Source organism: Myxocyprinus asiaticus, chromosome 19 (assembly GCF_019703515.2).
Source record: "Myxocyprinus asiaticus isolate MX2 ecotype Aquarium Trade chromosome 19, UBuf_Myxa_2, whole genome shotgun sequence".
In the NCBI taxonomy this organism is placed as follows: domain Eukaryota; kingdom Metazoa; phylum Chordata; class Actinopteri; order Cypriniformes; family Catostomidae; genus Myxocyprinus; species Myxocyprinus asiaticus.
The window spans coordinates 41,628,308-41,654,325 of NC_059362.1; the positions used below are offsets into that span (position 1 = coordinate 41,628,308).

The 26,018-nt window shown below is 37.8% G+C and overlaps 1 protein-coding gene across 3 annotated transcripts in view; it reads right to left on the reverse strand.

Annotated features, from left to right (window-relative positions):
* Positions 1 to 1,106: 1,106 nt before the first annotated feature.
* Positions 1,107 to 26,018, reverse strand: part of mmut (methylmalonyl CoA mutase) — a 54,746-nt gene continuing 29,834 nt past the window's right edge. For all 3 annotated transcript variants that reach the window (XM_051644757.1, XM_051644756.1, XM_051644758.1), the window contains exons 9-13: positions 14,094 to 14,209; positions 10,278 to 10,409; positions 8,235 to 8,382; positions 5,391 to 5,558; positions 1,107 to 1,540 (exon numbers count right to left, since the gene is read on the reverse strand). In XM_051644757.1, coding sequence (XP_051500717.1) covers positions 1,412 to 1,540; positions 5,391 to 5,558; positions 8,235 to 8,382; positions 10,278 to 10,409; positions 14,094 to 14,209 — 693 coding nt within the window. In that variant the 3' untranslated portion in view covers positions 1,107 to 1,411. The remainder of the gene's footprint in view (positions 1,541 to 5,390; positions 5,559 to 8,234; positions 8,383 to 10,277; positions 10,410 to 14,093; positions 14,210 to 26,018) is intronic.

Consider the following 26,018-nt stretch of genomic DNA (forward strand, 5'->3'; position numbering starts at 1 on the left):
GGGTTGCACACAAAATGCGACACGGTTAAATACTGTAATACGTTTTCGGTTATTACAAATAATTAAAAATAGCTTTTACTACAATACCAACTGTATAGATTATGTTGCATGGTGTGAACTGTTGGAAACAGCCGAGAAGCTCAAGTTCTCTGAAGTGGGAAAATCACCATATTTACCTAGCATTAGCCTACTTTTCACGCTAGCTTAATTTTATGTTAAATAATAGCTTATATCTAATATCTAATAGTTCTCCCAAAAAGGGGGAATTCTGCCTCTAATGCTTAAAATGAACATTACAGAACACCAAAGTGTACCGTTTTCGTGGAACGTGGCATCTAAACATAATGTTCCACATGAGCATTGCTACTCTATCAAAAACAGCTTATTGGTACACCCCAGAACTTTAACATAATAAAATCAGAAAAACTGGAAAAATCACAAGCAGATGTGGCCTCTCGCTTTAACATCACCAAAGACAGCAGCAGCTCTTTCCAGGGTTTACAGTGTCATGTGCACTCAATTGAGCCAACAAATAATTATATAGATTTCAACATCCAAGCTGAAACAGATGGCGGCCAATCAGATTGAGATCATAGAAGATCCATAAGTCATGACAAGCCATGCTGAGCAAAGAGAAAGAGGCTCCTATTCTATATGAGATGCATTATCCCGTGTTATTACACTAATGTGCTTACAACGTTGAACAAGTTATTACTGAATGCGTTTGAAAAATCAACTGTGGCCATAGAAGGTTCTTATTTTGATGAGAAAAGAAATTGCGACTGATCACAAAATGACAAGAGTGCATTTCATCCATCAGCTTATAAAACAGTCAGTTCCTGTTTTCTGATCTGATTGGCATTTGTATAACAGCACTGAGATGCTTCACTGATTGTATTACTTCGCACGTTTGTAGCGTTTCAGACAGGCTATGAGTCTCGACTTCCTTTGAAAATATTTTCATTAACTGAACAAAAACAGACTAAATAACTTGCACATCGTGTCTTAAATTTAAGTTACTTGATATTAACGTCTTGTTCATACTATAAAAGCGAAATCGCATTAACACAAGATGACAATTGTCACACAACAAGAATTGAAAATGGTAAGTGATGGCAAGTTTTAATGCATCATGTCAAACTATACAAATTGTAGACAAAACAAATAAATGCTGTTGCACTTTTTCAATCAGAAATATAACACAACTGTGGGAATCATTTATTTCACTTTGATTACATTATGCTACAATAACTATTGGACTACCAAAGGACTTTCAAAGTAATAATTCGCAGCCAATAACATTACATTTATGTTTTGCACTTGATCTTAGTCGAAAGGCTGAGAAGTGATCATTTCAAGATGTTAATAAGTGCAGAAGACATATGGCAAATGAAGACAGATTGTTCGGTGGTTACATAGCCTGTCGGTTCTTCTCCAGGCTTTTTTCGATGTTGCTGAGAACCTCCATGGCTGCTTGAGGAATTCTGGTTCCCGGGCCGAAGATACAGCTGACGCCACTCTCGTAGAGGAAATCGTAGTCCTGAAAAAAGTTTCATGAACTTAATACAAATTAAAATGCACCACGTCTAGCATTATTTGTCATTTGTACTAGGGCTAAGTGATATAACGAATATTCACAATATTATTGGGAAGAATTTGCTGGCGATATAAATTAAGTGGTATTGTGAATATCGTGATGATTGAAGGTTCCTAATTTTTTTGCCACTACATTTCCTAAAGAGTGAGTCATTAGACTTATTTCATGATCATCCATGGCTGCAAAACTATTAAATAACATCAAAATCTCAGTATTGTCATATGTGATTATTAAACCACAAAAGGCTGCGATTTAATTAAATGAATACATAGACTGTGTGAAAAGGTGAAGTCCTGTTCTGTGTGCACTTGCAGGGATACGCTCTTTTAAGATGCATTAAGGCATTTTGAAAGCATAGCGCTGTAGGTTCACAAATTTGTGCCAAATTCCAAACATTTGTAACCACTACAAGTTATTATACAAATCCATAAACGGGACACGGTATCACAGAAAACAGGAAGGTGACAGTGTTTCACCAGATTTGTAGTGAGCTACATTGCAAACTGTCAAATACACTCTGCACTTCCCATGTTCCGCCAAAATAAAAGATAAAGGTGAAATACAACAGCACTTTCAGCTTTCAGCCAAAATAAAAGCTCCAGATGAAGTAAATGCAAAAAATATAAACTCAGCAAAAAAAGAAACGTCCTCTCACTTTCAACTGCTTTTATTTTCAGCAAACTTAACATGTGTAAATATTTGTATGAACAAAAAAATATTCAACAACTATGACATAATCAAAAGTAACAGTCAGTACCTGGTGTGGCCACCAGCTGCATTAAGTACTGCAGTGCATCTCCTCCTCATGGACTGCACCAGATTTGCCAGTTCTTGCTGTGAGATTTTACCCCAATCTTCCACCAAGGCACTTGCAATTTCCCGGACATTTCTTGGGGGAATGGCCCGAGCCCTCACCCTCCGATCCAACAGGTCCCAGACGTGCTCAATGGGATTGAGATCCGGGATCTTCGCTGACCATGGCAGAACGCTGACATTCCTGTCTTGCAGGAAATCACGCACAGAACGAGCAGTATGGCTGGTGGCATTGTCATGCTGGAGGGTCATGTCAGGATGAGCCTGCAGGAAGGGTACCACATGAGGGAGGAGGATGTCTTCCCTGTAACGCACAGCGTTGAGATTGCCTGCAATGACAACAAGCTAAGTCCGATGATGCTGTGGCACACCACCCCAGATCATGGCGGACCCTCCACCTCCAAATCGATCCCGCTCCAGAGTACAGGCCTCGGTGTAACGCTCATTCCTTTGACGATAAAAGCGACTCCGACCATCACCCCTGGTGAGACAAAACCACGACTTGTCAGTGAAGAGCACTTTTTGCCAGTCCTGTCTGGTCCAGCGAAAGTGGGTTTGTGCCCATAGGCGACGTTGTTGCCGGTGATGTCTGGTAAGGACTTGCCTTACAACAGGCCTACAATCCCTCAGTCCAGCCTCTCTCAGCCTATTGCGGACAGTCTGATCACTGATGGAGGGATTGTGCGTTCCTGGTGTAACTCGGGCAGCTGTTGTTGCCATCCTGTACCTTTCCCGCAGGTGTGATATTCGGATGTACCGATCCTGTGCAGGTGTTGTTACACGTGGTCTGCCACTGCGAGGATGATCATCTGTCCTTCCTGTCTGCCTGTAGCGCTGTCTTAGGTGTCTCACAATACGGACATTGCAATTTATTGCCCTGGCAACATGTTACGTGTTAAATCCTAAATAAAGCCCTAAATAAAATTAAAATGGGCTCCAAAAATGAGTGATCTTGTAGTACACACCCTGTTTAGTCACAACAATTTTTTTGTACAAATATATAAGTAAATATTGCACTTTATTACTGTATTTTGCATCTAAATTAAAATTATTAAATATATATATATATGTATATATATATATATATATATATATATATATATATATATATATATATATATTTTTTTTTTTTTTTTTTTTTTGTGTGTGTGTGTGTGAAAACATGCCTTCATTTCATGCATTAAACATTTTAAAAGTACTTGGCTACAAAAGTCTGGTTGACATTATGGTTCCTTTGGTAAAAAATAAAATAAAATAAAAAATAAATGTTCATACCATTCAGGATTTAAAAAAAAAAAAAACATAATTATCGAGATAAGATCAATAAGATGAAAAATAACGAGATACAAATTTTGCAGTCAAATCACCCAGTCCTAATCTGTACTCAGTAATTTAGCTTTCAAGTCCATTAATGATTAGTAAACACATTATTTACGGAGTACATAAAGTGCACTTAGAAGCTTAAGGCATATAATGAATTGTCTGAAACCAATTAGTTCCCACTAATTGTTTTTAGATAAAAATGTCAATCACAGTCACAAAATCTGTTACTTCAAAAAGAAATACCCTTTTCATGGAATGCAAAATGAGACTTTTTTTTTTTACCCTAGGATCAGTGACTGTACATGCAGCATTTTATCAGACATGTTTGCAGTAGTTTCACTGTGTTTACTTTTCCACCTGGCGTGATTGGCAGTGCATTGCATTAGCTGCGTGGGAGACTAGGGTTCAAAGTCAGGCAGTAACCACGTTTGAATAATCAATGACGAGCATGATTCGGAGGTTTCACTTTTGCCTCTAACATTACTTTTTTACTCCACTAATGGTTAAGGTAAGGTTCGGGTTTGGGTTGGGGGATAGAATCTATGAATATATGCTTTTATCTTCATTGTATAATGTCCTGTAAAGTTGAAAACAACTTGCTTCACTACTAGCTTTTGGCGACTTCTCCTGGACATAAATGGAGCTCACACTTGCCCATATGCACTACAACACTTACCGCTTTGGCCACTGGGTGCAGTGTTTCGAAATTTCGGTCAACGTATACCAATTTTGATGAAAGAAAAGTCTATCTACTCTTTCCGATTTCACTGTGAGATCAGGCTGATTTTTTCCATGTCTATCTAGTTAGATTTTCATGGGGTCTTTAAAGCAACATTTCACAAAAAAATTCTGTCATTATTTACTAAAAATAATTTTATGCAGAACAAGTGTAATGAATATCCCAGTATCTATTTTCAGTACAATGGAAGTTGGTAATGACTCATTTAAAAAATTAAACGAAAATTACTTGAATATCGGGTTGTTTCTCACCAAAACTTATCATATGCCTTACAAAGACCTGGAATATGATGCACAAGCCGCCATACTTTTGGGTCCTCGTTAAGCTTTCAAATGAGTCGCAATCCACTGACATTGAATTGAAAAGATGGATGTCATATGCATGAAAATATGTAAGATATAAACCCTTTATTGCAGAACAAATCTAACTTTGCAGGAGAAACCTCAGTGTGTGAATGAGCTAAATTTGGTGTATATTTTTACTGCCTCTGTATCTTACACTGTAAAAGCTAAACAGATGCACAGGCAGCTATAATAGTGCCTTCAGCCCAGCTGAAATTTAAAAGATTTTTTTGGAAATACGCACCAAAAAATAATGATGATATTACATATTTACCAAAAATAATAATGATAAGCATATTTACAAAATGGACAAAAGCAATGGTGTATGGCACTGAATACATCAATAAACATGTCTACTTTTCAATCCTGTTTTTTAACACAAAAACGCATCCTGTGTGAACGGTCACTTAGAAAACAGCTGCCTATGCAGGCAGTAGACAGCATGGCCGTTCTCTAAGGTTTAGAACAGAGCTTAGCTCTACTCACTGTACAGTCATGCTGAATATCATTTTGCCTCTGCTCATATGTCATATTCCGTGTCTGTGTCTATGTGTGTCCGTGTGGAGTCAGGTATTACCTGTGGCGGTATGACGCCTCCACAGATGACCAAGATATCGGGCCGGTTGAGGTTACTCAGCTCTTTGATAAGCTCGGGTACGAGGGTCTTGTGTCCCGCTGCAAGTGTGCTCACTCCCACGCAATGCACGTCTGCATCCACAGCCTGCTGGGCGACCTCCAGTGGGGTCTATTGTCATGGAAACACCCCCAATGGGACAAAGAAATCAGAAATTATAAGCGTCAGATTGTTGTTCTTAAAATGCAGAGACACCTGACACCACTGGGCAATCACGTAATCAACTCAAGGTCAGTTCACATCTGATGATGAACTATAATAAACTACCATCATCGAGCCCTTGAGCAAGACACTTAACCGTAATTCACTTCACTTGTTACTTGTTATACATAGTTATTACTGACCATGTGCAATATGTGTATTCTTTTTGTTCACTAGTTTTGTGTGTATAAAGCCAGTGGCGGTATACGGTTTATATATACAGTGGCAAGAAAAAGTATGTTAACCCTTTAGAATTAGCTGGTTTTCTGCAAGAATTGGTCATTAAATGTGATCTCATCTTCATCAAAGTCACAAGTATAAACAAACACAATGTGCTTAAGCTAACAACACACAAACAATTATAATCTTTCATGTCTTTACTGAATACATCCCATTAAAAATTCAAAGTGCTGTGGAAAAAGTAAGTGAACCCTTGGATTTAATAACGGGTCGATCCTCCTTTGGCAGCAATTACCTCAACCAAGCGTTTCTGGTAGCTGTGGTTTAGACCTTCACAATGTTCAGAAGGAATTTTTGACCATTCTTCCTTACAGAACTGACTGCTTAAGCTCAGCCATATTCTTAGGATGTCTGGGTTGAACGACTCTCTTGAGGTCATTCCACAGCATCTCTATTGACTGGTGGATTTTCTTTTTTTAAGCCATTCTGTAGTGGATTTACTTCAATGATTAGGATTATTGTCCTGCTGCATCACCCAACTTCTACTGAGCTTCAGCTGGCACACAGCCACCCTGACATTATCCTGTAGGGTATCTTGATAAACTTGGGAATTAATTTTTCCCTTGATGATGGCAAGCAGTCCAAGTCCTGAAGCAGCAAAGCAGCCCCAAAATATGATGCTCCCTCCATCGTACTTTACCACTGGTATGTTGTTTTCATGTTGGTATGCGGCGCCCTTTTTACGCCATACGTATTGTTCTTCCAAAAAAAATAAAAAAATAAAAATCACCCTTAGTTTCAGTCCACAAAACATTTTCCCAGTAGAGTTGTTGAGTGTCAAGGTGGTCTTTGGCAAACTTTAGGCGCACAGCAATGTTTTTGTTGGAAAGCTGTGGCTTCCTTTGTGGTCTCCTGCCATGGACACCATGCCTGTTTAATGTTTTCCGTATAGTAGACATGAACAGAGATGTAAAATAGTTCCAATAATTCCTTCAAGTCTTAAGCTGTCACTAGGGTTCTTTTTTACCTCACTGAGCAGTCTGCGGTGTGCCCTTTGAGTGATCTTGGCTGGACGACCACTTCTAGGGAGAGTAGCCACAGTACTAAATTGCCTCCATTTAAAGACAATTTGTCTAACTGTGTACAGATGAATAACTAAGCTCTTCGAGATAACTTTGTAACCCTTTCCAGCTTTATGCAAAGCAACAATTCTACCAAGGTCTACCAAGATCTCTTTTTATATTTTTCTTGTGAATGGCAAACTCAAAATGTTTGAGTGCTTTTTATAAGTCAAAGTAGCTCTAACCCACACCTCCAATCTTGTTTCATTAATTGGATGCCAACTCCTGACTTTCATTGACTTTTGTTGACATCATTAGCATAGGGGTTTACATGCAAGAGTGCTAAAAGTGCCCAAAGGGTGTTTTTTCAGGTTCAGGCACTTTTGGCTGTGTGAACTTCTAGAAAGTAAAGTCTCGTTAAAATACTTTTCACAATAGATTTTTTTAATTTGTCTTCTAACAATGTCCAACAGTGTATGTACATGCATCACAGGAGATTTATGTCATTTTTACTGAAAGTCATGAGAATTCCAACCACAGTGTCATTTACAGCACGTCAAATTCTGTGTTGTGTTTAATATAATTCTGTTGTGAAAATCAGGGCCACGGAAATTATTTAAGATAATCTGAGCTATTTTCATGACTTAGATTATATGTATCCAAAATAGACACAATTCAATAATATTTTCACACTTTTTGCATAGTTTGACAAAATTACAGCTTGATTGGAAATGATGGGCAATAAAAACATTCTGCCCACAAGTGATGATATAATGATGAAGGCCTGGTAAAAATGTCTAAGTCAGTTATAAGGTGACCTTCATTTAACAGAAAGAAAAAGTTCTGCTAGTTTTAATAAAAATCAAATAAATAATATAAATATATCATCTGTACATAGAACATTTTTTAAGAAAGCTGTGCTTCCCTTGCAGTCGTAGAGCAATCACCCCTGATGAAGCACAATGAGAGAACAGGATTATTCTTATTTTGAAAACAGGGAGGGAATGGTAGCTTAACTCAGAGGTATGCATTTGATCTGCTCAGCCTGTGTATTTACTGTTTTGATATATTTGACTCAGAAAGGACATTTTAATAGATTACAGCTATAAAAGTTGAGAGCAAAATGTGGCCCAGTGGGGGATAAGCAAGATTAGCAAAAGTTAAGCTGCTTTTGATCTGCGCATTGACTTTATGATCATTTTAACACATGGATGACTTTCGGAGAGAAGAGATCTTTTTATACAGACTTCTGAAAGGCTAGTCAAAAATACAAACAAAAACTCTTTTGAACAGTTACAAAAGTATAGATACACCATCTGTTACGATCGCTTTCAGTTCAACATACCTGAAAAAGAGGGCCGACGTCCACATCAAAGCCGAGGTCTGCAAATCCGGTGGCGATTACCTTTGCCCCTCTATCATGACCGTCCTGCCCCATTTTGGCCACGAGTAGACGTGGATTCCTTCCTTCATGCTTTTTAAACTGTACGACCCTATTGCATGGAACAAGAGCAAATTTGCATCAAATCTTTGAAAGATATTCAAGAGATTTAATGAGACATTTAGAAGTAAATTAAATATCATTCAAGGTGATGTGTGGAATTTTTTTCGATGTTAAAATTAATTCTTCTATCCAAGTTAAATAGGCACAACTATTAGTCATTCGTAGGTTGATTCCCCTGAAAAGCGTTAACACTGTGGCACTTTGGGCAGCTCGCTAGGTTTTGGAACAGAGCTAGTTTGTCTTTTGCTGTGATGTTTTTTTTCATCCTTTAGACTGAGGTCACAGTGGGAGGGTAGACATGCTTTAATCTGACTGCAGAAAACACAGATACACAGACATCGAGAAATACAGTGGAATCTCAGAGCTTGTCTCCAGCTGAGCCATCTTTATATATCATTAATTCAATGACTAAAGCCAAATCCACTTATGCTCGGTGCTTTATGATAATAACGATGATAAGGGTCGAAAGGAAGTTATTCGACTGATCAGATTCAGAAATGGGCTGATTTGATGTACAATCTGTGCACTGTTTTTATATCTCCAAATCATATTCAATGAATTCGCCTTTCTGATCTGTTAAGCTGGCAAAAGTTATCGTAGGTTAATAAGACATGCAAGTGATTCGTACAAAATTTGCTTTTTCTGAAATATAAGGAAATATACAGTTGATCATTAAAATGTTAATGTAATAACTATAGCTAAATATGCATTTCTGTCATGTGAGCCTGTTTTAATTCAGCCAGTATAGACTTGACAAAACATGTTTAGCCTTTGTCATGCCTGTTTGGTCACTTATTTGAATTCTGGCTTAATGGTTAAAGGGATAGTTCACCCAAAAATTACAATTCTCTCATCATTAACTCACTTTCATGTCATCCCAGATGTGTATTGATTTACTTTCTTCTGCAGAACACAAACAAAGGTTTTTAGAAGAATATTTCAGCACTGTAGGTCCACACAATGCAAGTGAATGGTGACCAGACCTAAGAAGTAATCCATATGACTCCAGTGGTATAATCTATGTCTTCAGAAGCAACATAATAGGTGTGGGTGAGAAACAAATCAATATTTAAGCACATTTTTACTATAAATCTCCACTTTTACTTTCAAGTAAAAGTGAAAGTGAAGATTTATAGTAATAAAAAAAATTAAAAAAAAGGATTAAAATATCAATCTATTTCTCACCCAAAGTGATTGCATCACTTTAGAAGACATATATTAAACCACTGGAGTCGTATGGTTACTTTTATGCTGCCTGCATGTGATTTTTGGAGCTTCAAAGTTCTGGTCACCATTCACTTGCATTGTATGGACCTACTAAAATATTCTTCTAAAAATCTTCGTTTGTGTTCTGCAGAAGAAAGAAAGTCATACACATCTGGGATTGCTTGAAAGTAAGTAAATTAGCGAATTTTCATTTTTGGGTGAACAATAATTGGTTAATACTGGTGGTTATTCTGTTAAAAGAATTCACCAAAATTTGCATCCCTAATATGCTGTCTGCATTGTTTTAGCACCTGATTCACTAAAGGTATTATGCAAATCAAGTAACGCCACATATGGCCAAAAAAACTTTTGTGAATAAGGTGCAGAATAAGTGATGAAAATGTGACTTAAAAAACTGTGGTTTTAATGTCTGGTCAAGCTGGACTGCAGGTGGTAAAGTGAAAATGGTTTTTCACTGAAATAATAACGCATGCTAAAGTGGCGCAACTGTTATGTTAATTTGCCCCCTCAGTTGCAACTTGGGTTGAACATGCACATTTTTTCTAGAATTTCTCCATAGTGCCTTCAAGTACAGCCACACTCAGGAGTTTAGTTCATAAGTGCCATTCCAGGAAGAGCCACTCAGTTGGAAAAAAATTGGAATTTGTGAGCTCATACCTGTCGTGTGCCAGTGCGATCTCCTCGTGCTCGCCGAACTCGCTGCGGTACGCCCCGCTCACCATACGCGTGCTGGCCTTGTGCTCTCCAAAAACAGCTTTCATTGAATCCGTGATCTCCCCAACCGAACACCTACAAAAACCAATCAAATCCTTTAATCCACATTATATTGCACAATACAATTCCATTACTGTTGCTTGGATTCTTATGTAATTGAATTTCTGTTTGCAGTGGAATAAAGTGATAGAAATCACATTCCTCATGTTCAAAATGTGTGATCCTTCAATCTGCCACTAAAAAAACACCAGTTTTGTGCTAAGCTGTGGCAAAACAAAGACATGCGGCACTAACTCAAGCTCTTCCAGCTAAACTTATTACAGAATAGATGCTGTAAAATGTCATTTGTAACGTATTCCGTTAGATTACTCAAGGTCGGTAACATATTCTAAATACTTTGGATTACTTCTTCAGCACTGGTTGATTTTTTCACTTGTTTTGACTATAAAAACTCTGCCAGTACAGTAAGACAAAATACACGTTAAAAATACATTCTCTGAAAAACCTAAATATCTTATGCAGTGTTGTTTCTAAAACAAAATAAATCAGATTGATCTTGTTTTAAGGATTTTTAGATTTTTCTACAGGAAAAGAATACAAAGATTATCATCAAGAATACAATTTTTACCCTAATATCAAAGGTCTTACTAGAAAAAAGAAATTATGATCCAACGTGAATTTTCTTGATAAAAAAATATGATCGTGCCTGGTAACGTGCATGTAAAATGGCTAGAAATAGCATTTTAGCTTAGCGTAAAGCTGACAATTTACACAAGGTTTATTTCTATTTTTCTGCTCCAAACTTACTGCAAACTTACTTCAAACGTACTTCTCTGTCTGCTCGTATGAATGTAACACATCATAAGAAAGTGTTTCACTGTTGTTCAAATGCACTTTGGATCGCATCATTTATATGTATAAATGTTTTCCATCTGAAAGGACTAAATATTAAATGAAACAAATGACAATAAAATGCAAAGTAATCTCATCAGTAATCAAAATACTTTTTTAATGTAACTGTATTCTAAATACCAATGATTTAAATTGTAACTGTAGTGGAATACAGTTACTTATATTTTGAATTTTAAATACATACATGTATTCCGTTACTCCCCAACCCTAATTACACTGTGTCAGCACACTATTATCAGTCAAAATGAAAGAAAGGTGGAATACTGAAATATTATTGGTAAGGCATTGATCAAAAATACAAATGTTTAGTCAAAAAAGAATGACAGAGGGAATAAACTACCAAAGATTCGTTGTGGAATTAAAGAAGACGTGTCGAGAAAGCATGATAAAATGTTCCTTTCACATTCAAAAAGAATTAAAAAGTTGGGTTCTATTGAAATCTCAAAGAATAACATCATCATACAAATGCATCACCCCTTACCTTGTGCCAAGGTGTTCATCATTTACTCACCCTCATGTCGTTTCAAACCAGTATGACTTTCTTTTCTAACTACATCTTATGATTAGCAATACAATGGCAGTTGACAGTAACTCACTTTAAAGCTTAAAAAAGCACAAAAGTATCATTCTAAGTTTTCTGAAGGCATACGATAGATTTTGGTGAGAAACAACCCAAAATGTAAGTAATTTCTAGTAAAAATCTTGACATCTATTGCATGTTCATTAGCGCAATGAGAGAAACTCATTCACAGTGACTTGCATGTTTACATGAGAACTTGCATTCTTTAATGTTAAAAAGCTTTAAAGTGAGTCACCACCAACCACCATTGCATTGAAAAGACCGAAATATTCATTCAAATGATTTCCTTTTATGTTCCGCATAAGAAAGTCAAACGGGTTTGGAATGACATGAGGGTGAGTAAACTATGACAGATCTTCATTTTTGGGTGAACTATCCTTGTAAAGAACTTTAAAGGAGAGGGAAATGGAAAACCCAGAGGGAACTAATTACAGAATGTTTGGAGGAGTGAGGAGGAGCAATTTGCTGGCGTCCTATTCCGCTACATACTCTGATGTGAACCTTCTAGCCCTGAAATGATTGCATGAGCAAAAGCAGACCATGTACCATGTGCAGGTTTCAAATGGATTGACTGATGGGGAGAGACATCACACCTGTACTTTGCTCTTGTCTCCCTGTTGCTTCAAATGAGGGAAAAATAATGAAGATGGATGACAGTCATCACGGCTTTGCACTGTGTGCAGAACAGGGTCTGTAACCTCATCTGAGTCTCTTCTTGACGTGTTATATTTATTTGAATTGTTTGATAGAAAAGGCTGATAAATAATAAATGATGCAATGAATAATGACACAATGAATATAAAATTAATATATTAAGTACTTGAAACATACTGATTGCTTTATGCAACAACACAGACATTCAATGTGAGGCTTTTAATGGATGATCTTTTGATAAAGGAATAGTTCTCTCTTTTCCTTTATTTCTCGTGGACTGAGCCAGTCAAGGTCCAAAATGACAAAGAAAAGAACCTAAAAAGGATCATAAAAGTGATCCATGTGTCTCCTGCATTATTCCAAGTCTGTTGAAACCACACTAATGGCTTTTGGCATTAATAAGTGGTAAATCTTTATTTGCATTGTCCCTTCAAGATCAATTTTTTGTTGCAGCATCTGTTGACAAATGCTCATTCACACACACCAAAATACATGCAATATCCATAATAAACAACAAACATGAATATAACACACACACAGCTAAAAAATGTACAATATTAAAATATGTATTAGCTACCAACTCACTTGTCTACTAACTCTTATTTCAGAGCTACGATGAAGGGGATGATTTTCAATAACAACTTCAATTTCGTCCTCACAACGACTTCAAAGTCTTTCCTCACAAACTATTGCATGACTTTAGAAGACTTGGAGTATGGCATATTAATCGTATGGAGCTACTTTATGGTACTTTCATGGTGCTTTTTGGTCCATTTGGAGCTTTACAGACCCAGTCCCATTTCAGAGAGAAAGACATACAGGTTTGGAACAACACGAGGGTGAGTAAATTTTTATTTGTGGGTATACCTTTAAGGTGCACCTGTGTGTTTGTAATTGTGATTATGTTGTAGGACTGGGTAAAAATATTGATTTTCAGAGTAAAACAATTTTCATTTGAACAATATCGATTCTTAAATCCCAAGATCGACCTTTTACTAAATGTGCAACTCTCTACAATGCGAGTAAATCACTCGTATATGCAACCAAATTGCACGCTGTGTGACTAAAAAAGTCAGCTTTTGAGTTCTCTCTCATTAATATGCACTCATTTACACTCTTTGCAGGACTGATGGTTTTCTTAAAGAGACAGTACCAATTTTTATCACGTGTTCTACAAATCAATGTAAATACTATACTATACTATACTACAAATACTACAAATTATGCATTAAACAACAAACATGTAACAAAATAGAATATATTCAATTCATTATCATATTTATTGATGTAATACATGGATTTGTACACTAAAATGTGACAAATTATGAAAAACAAATAAAATATTATTTGTAAAATTAATATTTTTGTAATGTATCTAGTTAGGAGATACCCTGTAAAATTAACAGCATTAGCTTGGAGAGAATTTCTTTCATATATAATAAAAAGGACATTATAACTAGAATATACCCATATGAATCGATATTGAATCAAAATCTGAACTGAAAGCTTATAAATCGGAATCGAATCGGGAAATCTATATCAATACCTACCCCTAGATGGTTGTGTCTACGATCCATTTCCAAACTTCGTGAACTTCACAAAACTGGACATACCGTGCCCTTGCAGCCTCCACGGCGAGCTCCAGCAGGTTTCCGTCTCTGGTACGTGAACACTGTTCGATTGCAGCCAGGCATCTCTTCACTGCCTCTGCATCCCTGCTCTCTCTGACCTGCAAAGCAAGCACAGCCTCATTACGATCGGCAAACACTGACCCTGGATCAGCCACCGCAAACATACAGAACTAAAGAATCACCCCAGGAAGAGTGTTAACAACATGGGCGACTTCTCCATCCTCTGAAACTTATGTAGTTAGAAGAAAACCTTGTAAAACACAGCTCATGGTGAGGACATGATCAAATTAACTACAAATTTGATTTCTGCAAAAGGGGTATGTTATCAAATTGTGAAGTAGACAGTGCAAAAAAAAAGTCTGTACAAGTATCATAATTTAAGTGTCATATCTGTTTGTTATTAGTTGGTTATTTGTGATAAATGTGCATGAATGTGTCACTTAAATGGTTGAATCTTAAACATTTGATCTAAAAAAAAAAAAAAGGAATATATATATATATATATATATATATATATATATATATATACATTTTTACAATTTTAAACACCCTCCTAAAAGGGTAATTAGTAAACCATCTACTACAATATTATGAAATATTTTGTGATTTATATTTTATTGTATGAGGTCAATACAGTAAGATGCTTTTTACACACATTATAGTGTAGTTACAGCACAAAGGGGCTAACTGTGAAACTAAGGCCAGAAACATACCTTAAACAAACGCATACGCAGATGCAAGAACTTGGCCAACCCAATGCCAATGGTCCAGTTAAATATAAATAACGTGAGTTCCTGCGTTTCTGTGGCAGTCACAAACATCAGTACTCAAGGGGGTGATAGAGTTACTTTCAAAAGTCTGTAACATTAAACTGGATCTGATATTATTCAGGCAAGCTCCTATAAATATTTTGGCTTTAACTTACTAACTCAACAATATTCTCTTCAAACTCTTTCTCCGCCATGACAGTTGTTGAATTGACAGAGAAAACTCACCATAGAAGCGGACAGCTCACACTAATGTCCACTGTTGCACCCCCTGTGGAAACACTGAGAGTGCAATGTGTACTTGCGTGTTATAAAATGAGGTCTGACACATTTTGGATCGAAACTACAAACGAAATCGAGTTTGCGTAGTTAGAAGTGTCGCCGTTCGCGTACTTGCCTAGAGCAGCTTTTCCCAACCGGGGTGCCCTGGTGTGCCGTCTGGCGAGATCAGAGGTGCCGTGTGAAAAATCCTTCAAACATTTAAAAAATCCAACAAATGCATTAAAAACATCTTAAAACCCGTAATGTCATACATTTCTAAATAATAATAAGTAATAATAATAATAATATTACTGCCGCTGCATCTCTCTCTCTCGCTCGTGAGCGCAGCATTCCGCAGCTCATTGGGCTCAATGAGGTTGAATTCATTCAAACTAATTTTTTAACCATATTAGCAAACTATAGTTTTGGCAAGTCGTTTAGGACATCTACTTTGTGCATGACACAAGTAATTTTTTCCTACAATTGTTCACAGACAGATTGTTTCACTTTTAATTGACAATATCACAATTCCAGTGGGTCAGAAGTTTACATACACTAAGTTAACTGTGCCTTTAAGCAGCTTGGAAAATTCCAGAAAAGGATGTAAAGCCTTTAGGCAATTAGCTTCTGATAGGCTAATTTACATTTACATTTACATTTATGCATTTGGCAAATGCTTTTATCCAAAGCGACTTACAGTGCACTTATTACAGGGACAATCCCCCCGGAGCAACCTGGAGTTAAGTGCCTTGCTCAAGGACACAATGGTGGTGGCTGTGGGGATTGAACTGGCAACCTTCTGATTACCAGTTATGTGCTTTAGTCCACTAAATGGAGGTGTACCTGTAGATGTATTTTAAGGCCTACCTTTAAACTCAGTGCCTCTTTGCTTGACATCACGGAAAAATCAAAAGAAATCAGCCAAGACCGCAAAAAAAAAAAAACTGTCATCCTTGGGAGCAATTTCCAAACGCCTGAAGGTACCACGTTCATCTGTACAAACAATGGTACGCAAGTATAAACACCATGGGACCGCTCAGGAAGCAGACGCATTCTGTCTCCTAGAGATGAACGTAGTTTGGTGCGAAAAGTGCAAATCAATCCCAGAACAACAGCAAAGGACCTTGTGAAGATGCTGGAGGAAAACAGGCAGACAAGTATCTATATCCACAGTAAAACGAGTCCTATATCGACAAACCTTGAAAGGCTGCTCAGCAAGGAAGAAGCCACTGCTCCAAAACCGCCATAAAAAAGCCAGACTACAGTTTGCAAGTGCACATGGGGACAAAGATCTTACTTTTGGAGAAATGTCCTCTATGTTTGGCCATAATGACCTTCGTTATGTTTGGAGGAAAAAGGGTGAGGCTTGCAAGCTGAAGAACACCATAACAATCGTGAAGCATGGGGGTGGCAGCATCATGTTGTGGGGTTGCTTTGCTGCAGGAGGGACTGGTGCACTTCACAAAATAGATGGCATCATGAGGAAGGAATATTATGTGGATATATTGAAGCAACATCTTAAGACATCAGCCAGGAAGTTACAGCTCAGTCGCAAATGGGTCTTCCAAATGGACAATGACCCCAAGCATACCTCCAAAGTTGTGGCAAAATGGCTTAAGGACAACAAAGTCCTTATCATTATTGTATTTTTATTTTTTATTTTTTTATTTATCTTTAATATTTATTCTCAATGTGTGATCTGGTATGCTGTATTCTTGTTTAGTTATTGTGTTGTTGTGTAAAGCACTGCTGTAGCCCTATATTAATTGCCCCACGGTGATTAATAATGTTCTAATAATAATAATAATAAGTCAAGGTACTGGAGTGGCCATCACAAAGCCCTGACCTCAATCTGATAGAAAATTTGTGGGCAGAACTGAAAAAGCGTGTGCAAGTCAATGCTCTCCAGTTTAAAGTTGACAAAATGCACGGAATATTAACATAAAATCCTGAAAGAGGGGACCTTGCTGCTAAATCAGTTATGTTGATTGAAATATAGATACAAATTTGTATAAGAAAGATCAGAAGTTTACATACACCTTAGCCAAATATATTTAAACTCAATTTTTCACAATTCCTGACATTTAATCATAGAAAACATTCCCTGTATTAGGTCAGTTAGGATCACTACTTTATTTTAAAAATGTGAAATGTCAGAATAATAGTAGAGAGAATGATTTATTTTTGCTTTTCTTTCTTTCATCACATTCCCAGTAGGTCAGAAGTTTACATACACTTTGTGAGTATTTGGTAGCACTGCCTTTAAATTGTTTAACTTGGGTCAAACATTTTGGGTAGCCTTCCACAAACTTCTCACAATAATTTGCTGGAATTTTGACCCATTCCTCCAGACAGAACTGGTGTAACTGAGTCAGTTTTGTAGGCCTCCTTGCTTATTAAAGGGAAAACACCACACTAAAAGGAATAGTTGACCCCAAAATGAAAACTCTGTCATCACTTAATCACATTCATGTTTTTGCAAACACATATGGCTTTCTTTCATCTGTGGAACTTAAAAGGAGATGTTAGGCAAACTGTTAGTCTCAGTCAGCATTCACTTTCATTGTATGGGGAAATAAAATGAACGAAAGGGAATGGTGACTAGGACTAACATTCTGCCTAACATCTCCTTTTGTGTTCCAGAGAAGAAAGAAATTCCTATGGGCTTGGAACAACATATGGTCGAGTAATCATGCCAGAATTTTTCATTTTTGGGTGAACTATCCTTTTAACTACTTGTAAAAGTATTTGTCAGAGGTATTTTCCAACAACAATACCCTAGCCTTAAGCCACGCCCACACTAATACGTTTCTGTTTGAACATTTTCACTACATTCTCTATATGGATTTCGGTAGATTAACACCTCTCATCCAAACTAGAAAGGCACTTTCCTGCCCCGAAAATGGATTGTGTTAAAAACACTCTCCGTTGCCGCATACTTTGGAAACCGAGGAGGTTAGGATACTGAAAATGTACAAGTGTGGATGTGGCCTTAACCAACCAACAAACCCCAACCCTTTTTTTTTTTTTTTTTTTTTTTTTTTTTTAAATAAAATAACATTCGATTTGTCATACACATACACATTTGTTGATACACTGCCTGGCCAAAAAAAGTATAAGATTTAGTTGGACCACCTTTAGCTTTGATTACGGTGCACATTCGTTGTGGCATTGTTTCGACAACCTTATGCAACATCACAACATTTAATTCCATCCAGAGTTGCATACATTTTTGGCCGAGATCTTGTATTGATGACGGGAGAGTCAAACTACTTTGTAAAGTGTTCTTCAGCACACCCCAAAGACTTTCAATGGGGCTAAGGTCAGGACTCTGTGGTGGCCAATTCATGTGTGAAAATGATTCCTCATGCTCCCTCAACCACTCTTTCACAATTTGAGCCCGATGAATCTTGGCATTGTCATCCTGGAATATGTCTGTGCCGTCAGGGAAGAAAAAATCCATTGATGGGATAACCTGTACATTCAGGTTGTCAGCTGACTTCATTTTATTGCCACATAACGTTGCTGAGCCGAGACCTGACCAACTGAAGCAACCCCAGATCATAACACTGCCTCCAGAGGCTTGTAGAGTGGGCACTATGCATGACAGGTGCATCGATTCATGCGCTTCCCTTCTTAACCTGGCATGCCCATCGTTTTGAAATAGGGTAAATCTGGACTCATCAGACCACATTACCTTTTTCCATTGCTCCACAATCCAATCTTTATGCTCCCTAGCAAATTGAAGTTGTTTTTTCTGATTAACCTCACTAACAAATTGCTTTCTTATGGCCAAACAGCTGTTTAGTCCCAATCCTTTAAGATCACGTCGCACTGTGCGTGTGGAAATGCTCTTACGTTCATCATTAAACATTGCCGTTTTATAGTGCGATGGCCATTCTACTATCAATTTTTTACGATGTGACTTCAAGCGTTTTATTAATCTCCGATCAAGATCATTCAAGATTTTTTTCTGACAACATTTCTTCCGCGAAACTGACGGTTCACCACTATCCTACCAGGTTTTAATAATGTGTTGGACAGTTCTTAACCCAATTCCAGTGATTTCAGCAATCTCCTTAGTTGTTTTCTTTGCTTGGTGCAGGCCAATTTGCCCCCTTCTGAAACACAGTAACATCTTTTCCACGACCACAGGATATGTCTTCCAACATGGTTGTTTAAGAAATGAGAGGCTACACACTGCATCAGTTAGGGTTAAAAGAATTTTTGCCAGCTGAAACATATTAATCACTGCAATATACGGCAACTTTTCTTTTTGGCCAGGCAGTGTATATGACCCCTGTAAAACAGCACCAGTTTTATTAACTCAAGACACAGGAAGAGTTTTATTGCCTTGACACTATCCACAAAGGCTACATCGCAATATGCAATTCTCTAAAGATGCCCTCTCTCCTGACCGAGTCTTAGATATGCTTGCCGCCTTCACGTCTGGGGTTAGTCTGAAGACAACAGCTGAAGCCATGAGAAGCAATTCATGTGGAAATGAAGAAAAACAAACAACATCAAAAGAATATAATTATTTTTTAGGCAGTAACATTTGGCTGACCTGTCTGGCCCTCTCAACCAGACAGTGCAGACAAATTGTCAGGAGACATTAGAAGCCAGGCAGAGGGCATCAATGATGCGCCATAGCCCAGGGCGTGCAGAACACATAAGGGCATTGTTATGGCCAATCGTTTGCACATGACAGCTTACTTCCAGACCTAAAGATGATGATCATTTTACAATCTGCTTATGCATAGCATTGGGGGAAGTGCAAATACAGCACTGAAATAGGATCCATGGAAACATGGATCCAGCATATTCCATGTAAATTTTAAACTGATGTCTATGGGCTGTATTTTCGGCATGCTGTTGATTACCATAGACCATCATTTCGAGTTTGTAATAATTAAAATGAATTTTGTTTACAGTAACTTACAATGAAAGTCTATGTGGCAAGGGATTCAAGAGTGTTTCGCACTTTTAGGAGTTCTTCAGTAAAGACTGGTCACTATTTGAGCTGTAAAGTTGTCTAAAACGTCCTTTTCTGGGTGGAGCAACTTCTGATTATGTGTTACCAACATAATTATAGTGGGTGGAGCTTGCATAACACTGCTCCATGTAAACCATGCTTCATGGTATTTATTGCAAGTCACATCCATGCCACATTTCTTCCTGGTATCCTGAGGGGCCATTCACACATGACATGTTTTTGTTTTCAGTGGAACTTTAATTGTTTTTAATTGTTGGTCAATGTAAAAACTAGGACTGTCGGTTTAATGCTTTAATTAAGTGTGATTCATTTTATTAAAAAATAAAGCATAAAAAAAATTAACCCAATTAATCATGTCCCCGGACCGTAATAAGGAACATTTCTACAATCTGAGCAATTCAAGTTTGAAGTACCACCTGTTTTCTCCAGGGGGCAGTAAGCGAAACTCCAGCTGTACAGGCAAAGCACAGCTTCTGCAGAGAACAAACCACACTTACAGACAGCACAAGATAAGAACATGTTCTTGCTTTCAAACACCGCTTTATAGAGTGCAAATCTCAACGCAGGGATCTCAAGACGTGTTTTTCTAAGTTTTAAACTTCGTTCAACTTGACACAGCAACCTAAAAACGGTATGTTTATGACGTGACAACCAAAGTGAGACCAAAAGCGTCCATCTGAGGCTGGTGTACATTGACGCATCCATAGAAAAGCCCTTATAATAAGTCTAGCTTAAACAGATTGACTAATTCAACTGCAAAATGTACTGTTGTGAACTGTAGGCCAATAATAGGCTTAAGTTTAATAATATGGAAATAAACAATATATTGGATTCTAAAGCAAATTTTTGTTTTGTCTTATCAGTGCTTTACTCATCTGCCACAATAATGTAATGCATTTTAATTATCTGAATTATAAATGTTTTATAATATAATTATTTAATCATTATATATTGAAATATTATTATTTGAGGGCTTTCTCAGCAAATGTCTGCATATGCGATTAAGTGCAATTAATTTGATTAATTGGCATAACATGTAATTAATTTGATTAAACTTTTTAATCAATTGACAGCCCTAGTAAAAATGCAATAGGCTGATTTTTTTTAACCATTCAAAAATACAGTACATCTCGAGACCCCTGCTTCCCATGCTATTCCGATGCAAATACCATTACAAACCATCAGCTGATAACTATTAAAACTATTACCAAATGTTTTTTTGTAGTGTGTTTTGGGCCATAATCCATTGGGATTTAATTATTTGTATTGGTTTCCATTACTGATATGTACTGGTCACCATTAGTCATAACATGCTAACAGTAGAAGCCAGTGGCTTTACCAGTGGAGACCCACAGGGACCATTTCCACTCAAACCAATGCAATTCACATCATAGCCATTAGAATTTCTGTGAGGGTTTCTATTGTTTTTTTACTTGCTGTGACAGAGCTCAAAACACAAAGCGAACACATTCAAAAATGTTTTCACTCCAGGGAAACGGCTATTAACCCACAAAGGGCCTAAATCAAGGCATGATTTAAAAATGTAAAGTGCACTCTCTGTTCATCACTGGCCAACCGCAGGGGTGAAACATGATGTCAAACTGTTCAATACAAAGATGACATGCTGGCCAAATAAGTGATCTTCTAGGTCTTCTATCACTCGCAACAAAGGGCCATGCATTGTAGAAAACACATTCATTGGATTTGAATAATTATTTGCAGGGTGAGGTAAGACCACACTACATATGGTCTGATGCATGAGAAACCGTTATTAACAGTAGACTACAATAAAGAAACAGCGTTTTCAGTTCATTTTTTGTACAAAATGAGGAATGAGTTGAAATTATTTTCCGTGGAAATCAACATCATGCCACAGACGCTGTCCAAAGATTCCCTTTTTTATACTCAAGGTGTTTTGGACAACCATGATGCCCTTATAAGTGAACAAATGTCAAAAGCTTCCATATCAAACCAACCACCTTCAAATGTTTTGATCTGCCGCTGTTGGCGAGAAATGGTGCAGCTGGCACTATAAATTTTACATTGTTTTTTTGTGTGTGTGTGTGTGTGTGTGTGTTTACATCTTCGGCATCAGTATATGGACTTTCCTCTTTCTGAAGTAAATCAGAGTGTCCAGATGGGCTGGTTTGAGTATTTCTGTAACTACTGATCTTCTGGGATTTTCACACGCAACAGTCTCTAGAATTTACCTCAAATGGTGCCAAAAACAAAAAACATCCAGTGAACGGCAGTTCTGTGGATGGAAATGCCTTGTTGATGAGAGCGGTCAACAGAGAATGGCCAGACTGGTTTGAACTAACAAGGTCTACGGTAACTCAGATAACCACTCTGTAAAACTGTGGTGAGAAGAATAGCATTTCAGAATGTGTTTTTTTTAAAGCGGCATATCAAACGAAACTAGAGACTCTCCTCTTTACAACCAAATAGGTCTCAATTAAAAACTTTGAGATTTCTCACCAGAAGCACTTTTGTTGGCGCTGCGTCCATAGGAGCGCTTCAAGGATATCAACGTCATGTTGTTGTATCATGTGACTTGATGCGGCAGAAGTCTGACTCTCTAATGACAGTCTAGAGTTTTGTGAACAGTATTCAGTTGGTTTTTATTCATTTAAATTATGCGTTGCGTATAGCGAATCCAAAATAGTGAGTCCTCGCATGAGGTCGAGGGGTTGCACAATGATATGCTATTATGTTTTCCTATTTTTCAACACAAAAGTTGATATTTGTATTCTCTTACAAGCTCTTGCAATTACAGTTCATAGTGCCCAGGTGCTGTCAAGTTCCAAAAAGGGTAAAAAACATCATGAAAGAAATACTTCCTATATTTGATTCATTCTCCATATACTAAGTGCTTTGTGTGAGGAACAGACTGAAATTTACAGTTGTTGGTTGGTTATCTTCACCTCTGCCTGAGCTCTACAGCCCATATTTGCATCCAGATTCAAAAATGGCTTTTATGATAATTTAATTAGTTTTTTTTTTGGAGGTTGACAGCCCCTGGTCACTGCACACTTTCATTGTATTGCAAGAGTTGCATAACTGTTCTTCGAAAAGATTTTTGAGTGAACTATATCTTTAAAAGCATGACACAGACTTCTATTTGTGTGTCTGTTGCAAGGAGTTCTGATACAGCTATAAAACTGAGTGCCCATGAAGCAAAGATGGCAGCATCCAGGTTGCAAAATTGCAGGGCTGAATACTCCAGCCAAGCAACTGCCATTGAGATGAATGGGAATGCTAATAGATAGTTCTCTCCATGCGTTATACTGTAGACATTCTTAAAGTAAGCTACACAAAAGCACATACCTTTCTAAAGCGAAATTTTATCTTGTCTTCAAGGGGAAAATCTCTCACCTGAATGAACCTATAAGATTTTAATTTTAGGTTCACTTGAAACATCAAGTCAAGGGTGGACTGGAATTTATATGACAGTCATAGAATGTGCACTATTGTGCCATATTCATTGCTAAAACTCCTGATACATAGTGAATAATCCTTTCAGGGGGCAAGATAAATCTGCACTCAAAACAAAAAGCATTAAATCTGATTTGATTCATGAGATAAGACCATTGAAAATGCAGTGCTTCCAAAAAAAAAAAAAATCATCAAAACATATTATTCTTTTCATCTTTTAAGGCAAAACATTTTTATCCTCAACATTTTCATGTCATATAATTTTTTATTCAGATAAACAGCCAGTTCAAGTTACTGCACTGCTGCTACGCACTAAAATACAGTGTTTAAGCTGGCTTGTCTTTTCCAAAATACCCAGGATTTTCAAACAGCATATACTAAAAAGACATCTAGAAATGTACCACAGATACAGAAAAATATTATTTTTACATGGGGATGCAGAGGTCTTTGTAGAGGCTTTGATGAAAGTGAATTCCTCAAAGACATGTAATACCATGGGGACAGGCTCAATGCTGATTGATGACATAATCTTACAGTTTTGGCATCGCTCCAACATGAAAGAGATATTTTGCCTGGGTTTTATAGTAAAAAAAAACAAAAAAAACAGACATACTCTATCATGGCTATGACTAGCAAAAAGAAAATTAATTGAAAAAATTAAAATAAAAAAAATGTACTAAACAGTACTGTGGCGGTATCAGTTGGTTACACCATGGTACTTTAAATATATACCATAGTACTGAATGACTACCATAGACATATAACTATGGTGTTTATATACTGTAGTACTCCAAGGTACTTAAAAGAATATCATGATACTAAAAATACCAACAACAACAACAAAAATCTATAATAGTAATACCATGGTAATATTTTGTTAGTGGTACACTACTGATATACAGTAAATGCTACAATGATGTCAACAGTCAATGCTGGACACCAGATGCTATAGAGTGGAACAGTACCCATCTATTTTATTAGCAGTATTTGTTCCAGAAGTATTTTTCCATTGTTTCTTTTTCAATAGGGATTTTAAAACACATTTTGAAGAAAATAAAAAGTTCTAAACATGCATGCCAGCCGTGCCTGCGAGACATGAGGGGGAGAAAATAACAAAACATACAAAACAAACCGACAAACTTACCGGAGAAGAAGAAGAATTACCTTGCCAGAGGTAAAACTGATCTATGAGGGCGCGGTCCAGGATGTCCCAAGCCGGGACCCAACATCTGTCCTCAGGTCCATAACCCTCCACGTCAATCAGGTACTGGAACCCTCTGCCCCTCTGCCTGATGTCGATCAGTTTCCTGACCGTATATACCGGAGAACCCTCAACAAGATGCGGAGGGTTGGCGGGGTATAACTCAGAACGTAAAATGCGAGTGGCAGGTAGAATGGTATCCGATGGGATGGTGGAGGTCTCGACCTCAAAACATCGAGATAAGGAGTCGGGTGTGACGTTTTTAGAGCCCGGGCGATAAGACAGGACGAAATTTAATTCCGTGAAAATAGTGCCCAGTGAGCCTGTCTAGAATTGAGGCGTTTGGCACTATGAATATACTCTAGGTTCTTATGATCTGTCCAGACTACGAAAGGTACCACCGAACCCTCTAACCACAGACACCACTTGCCCAAGGCCAACCGGACAGCCAACAATTCTCGGTTGCCGATGTCGTAATTCCATTCAGCTGGTGTTAAGCGGTGTGGAAAAAAGGCACACTGGATGCATCTATGATCGCTCCGACACCAACCTCAGACACATCCACCTCCACCACGAACTGACTTGCAGGGTCGGGTGTTACAAGGATGGGTGCGGTAGAAAACCACTCCTTTAATTTAGAAAACGCGACCTTAGCTCGCGGGGACCAACAAAAGTCAGTGCAGATGAGGTCCGTCAGAGGTGGGGTCCGTCAGAGGTGTGGCAAGTTGGCTGCATTTCCTAAACCTCTGATAAAAATTAGCGAACCCCAGAAACCTCTGCAATGCCTTGCGAGAATCAAGGGTTGGCCAATCGGAGACGGCTCTAACATTAGCCGGGTCCATGCACACTCCCTCAGATGAAACGATGAACCCCAGGAAAAGCGCACCCCTCCGCCTTGACGAACAGTCAGTTCTCTAGCAGTCACTGAAGCTCCTGCCTGACGTGCTGAACATGGTTCTGGATATTCTGGGAGAAGATCAGAATATCATCAAGATAGATCAACACAAAACAATCAGCCATGTCTCTAAGCACGTCATTTACGAGCCCCTGGAAGACGGCGGGGGCGTTGATCAATCTGAAAGGCATAACCAAATATTCAAAATGCCCCCTATGGGTTTTAAAAGCCGTCTTTCACTCATCCTCCTTCCTAATCCGGACAAGGTGATAAGTGTTGCATAAATCCAACTTCGTGAAGAGGGACGCTCCCTGCAAGAGTTCGAAGGCTGAGGACATCAACAGCAAAGGAT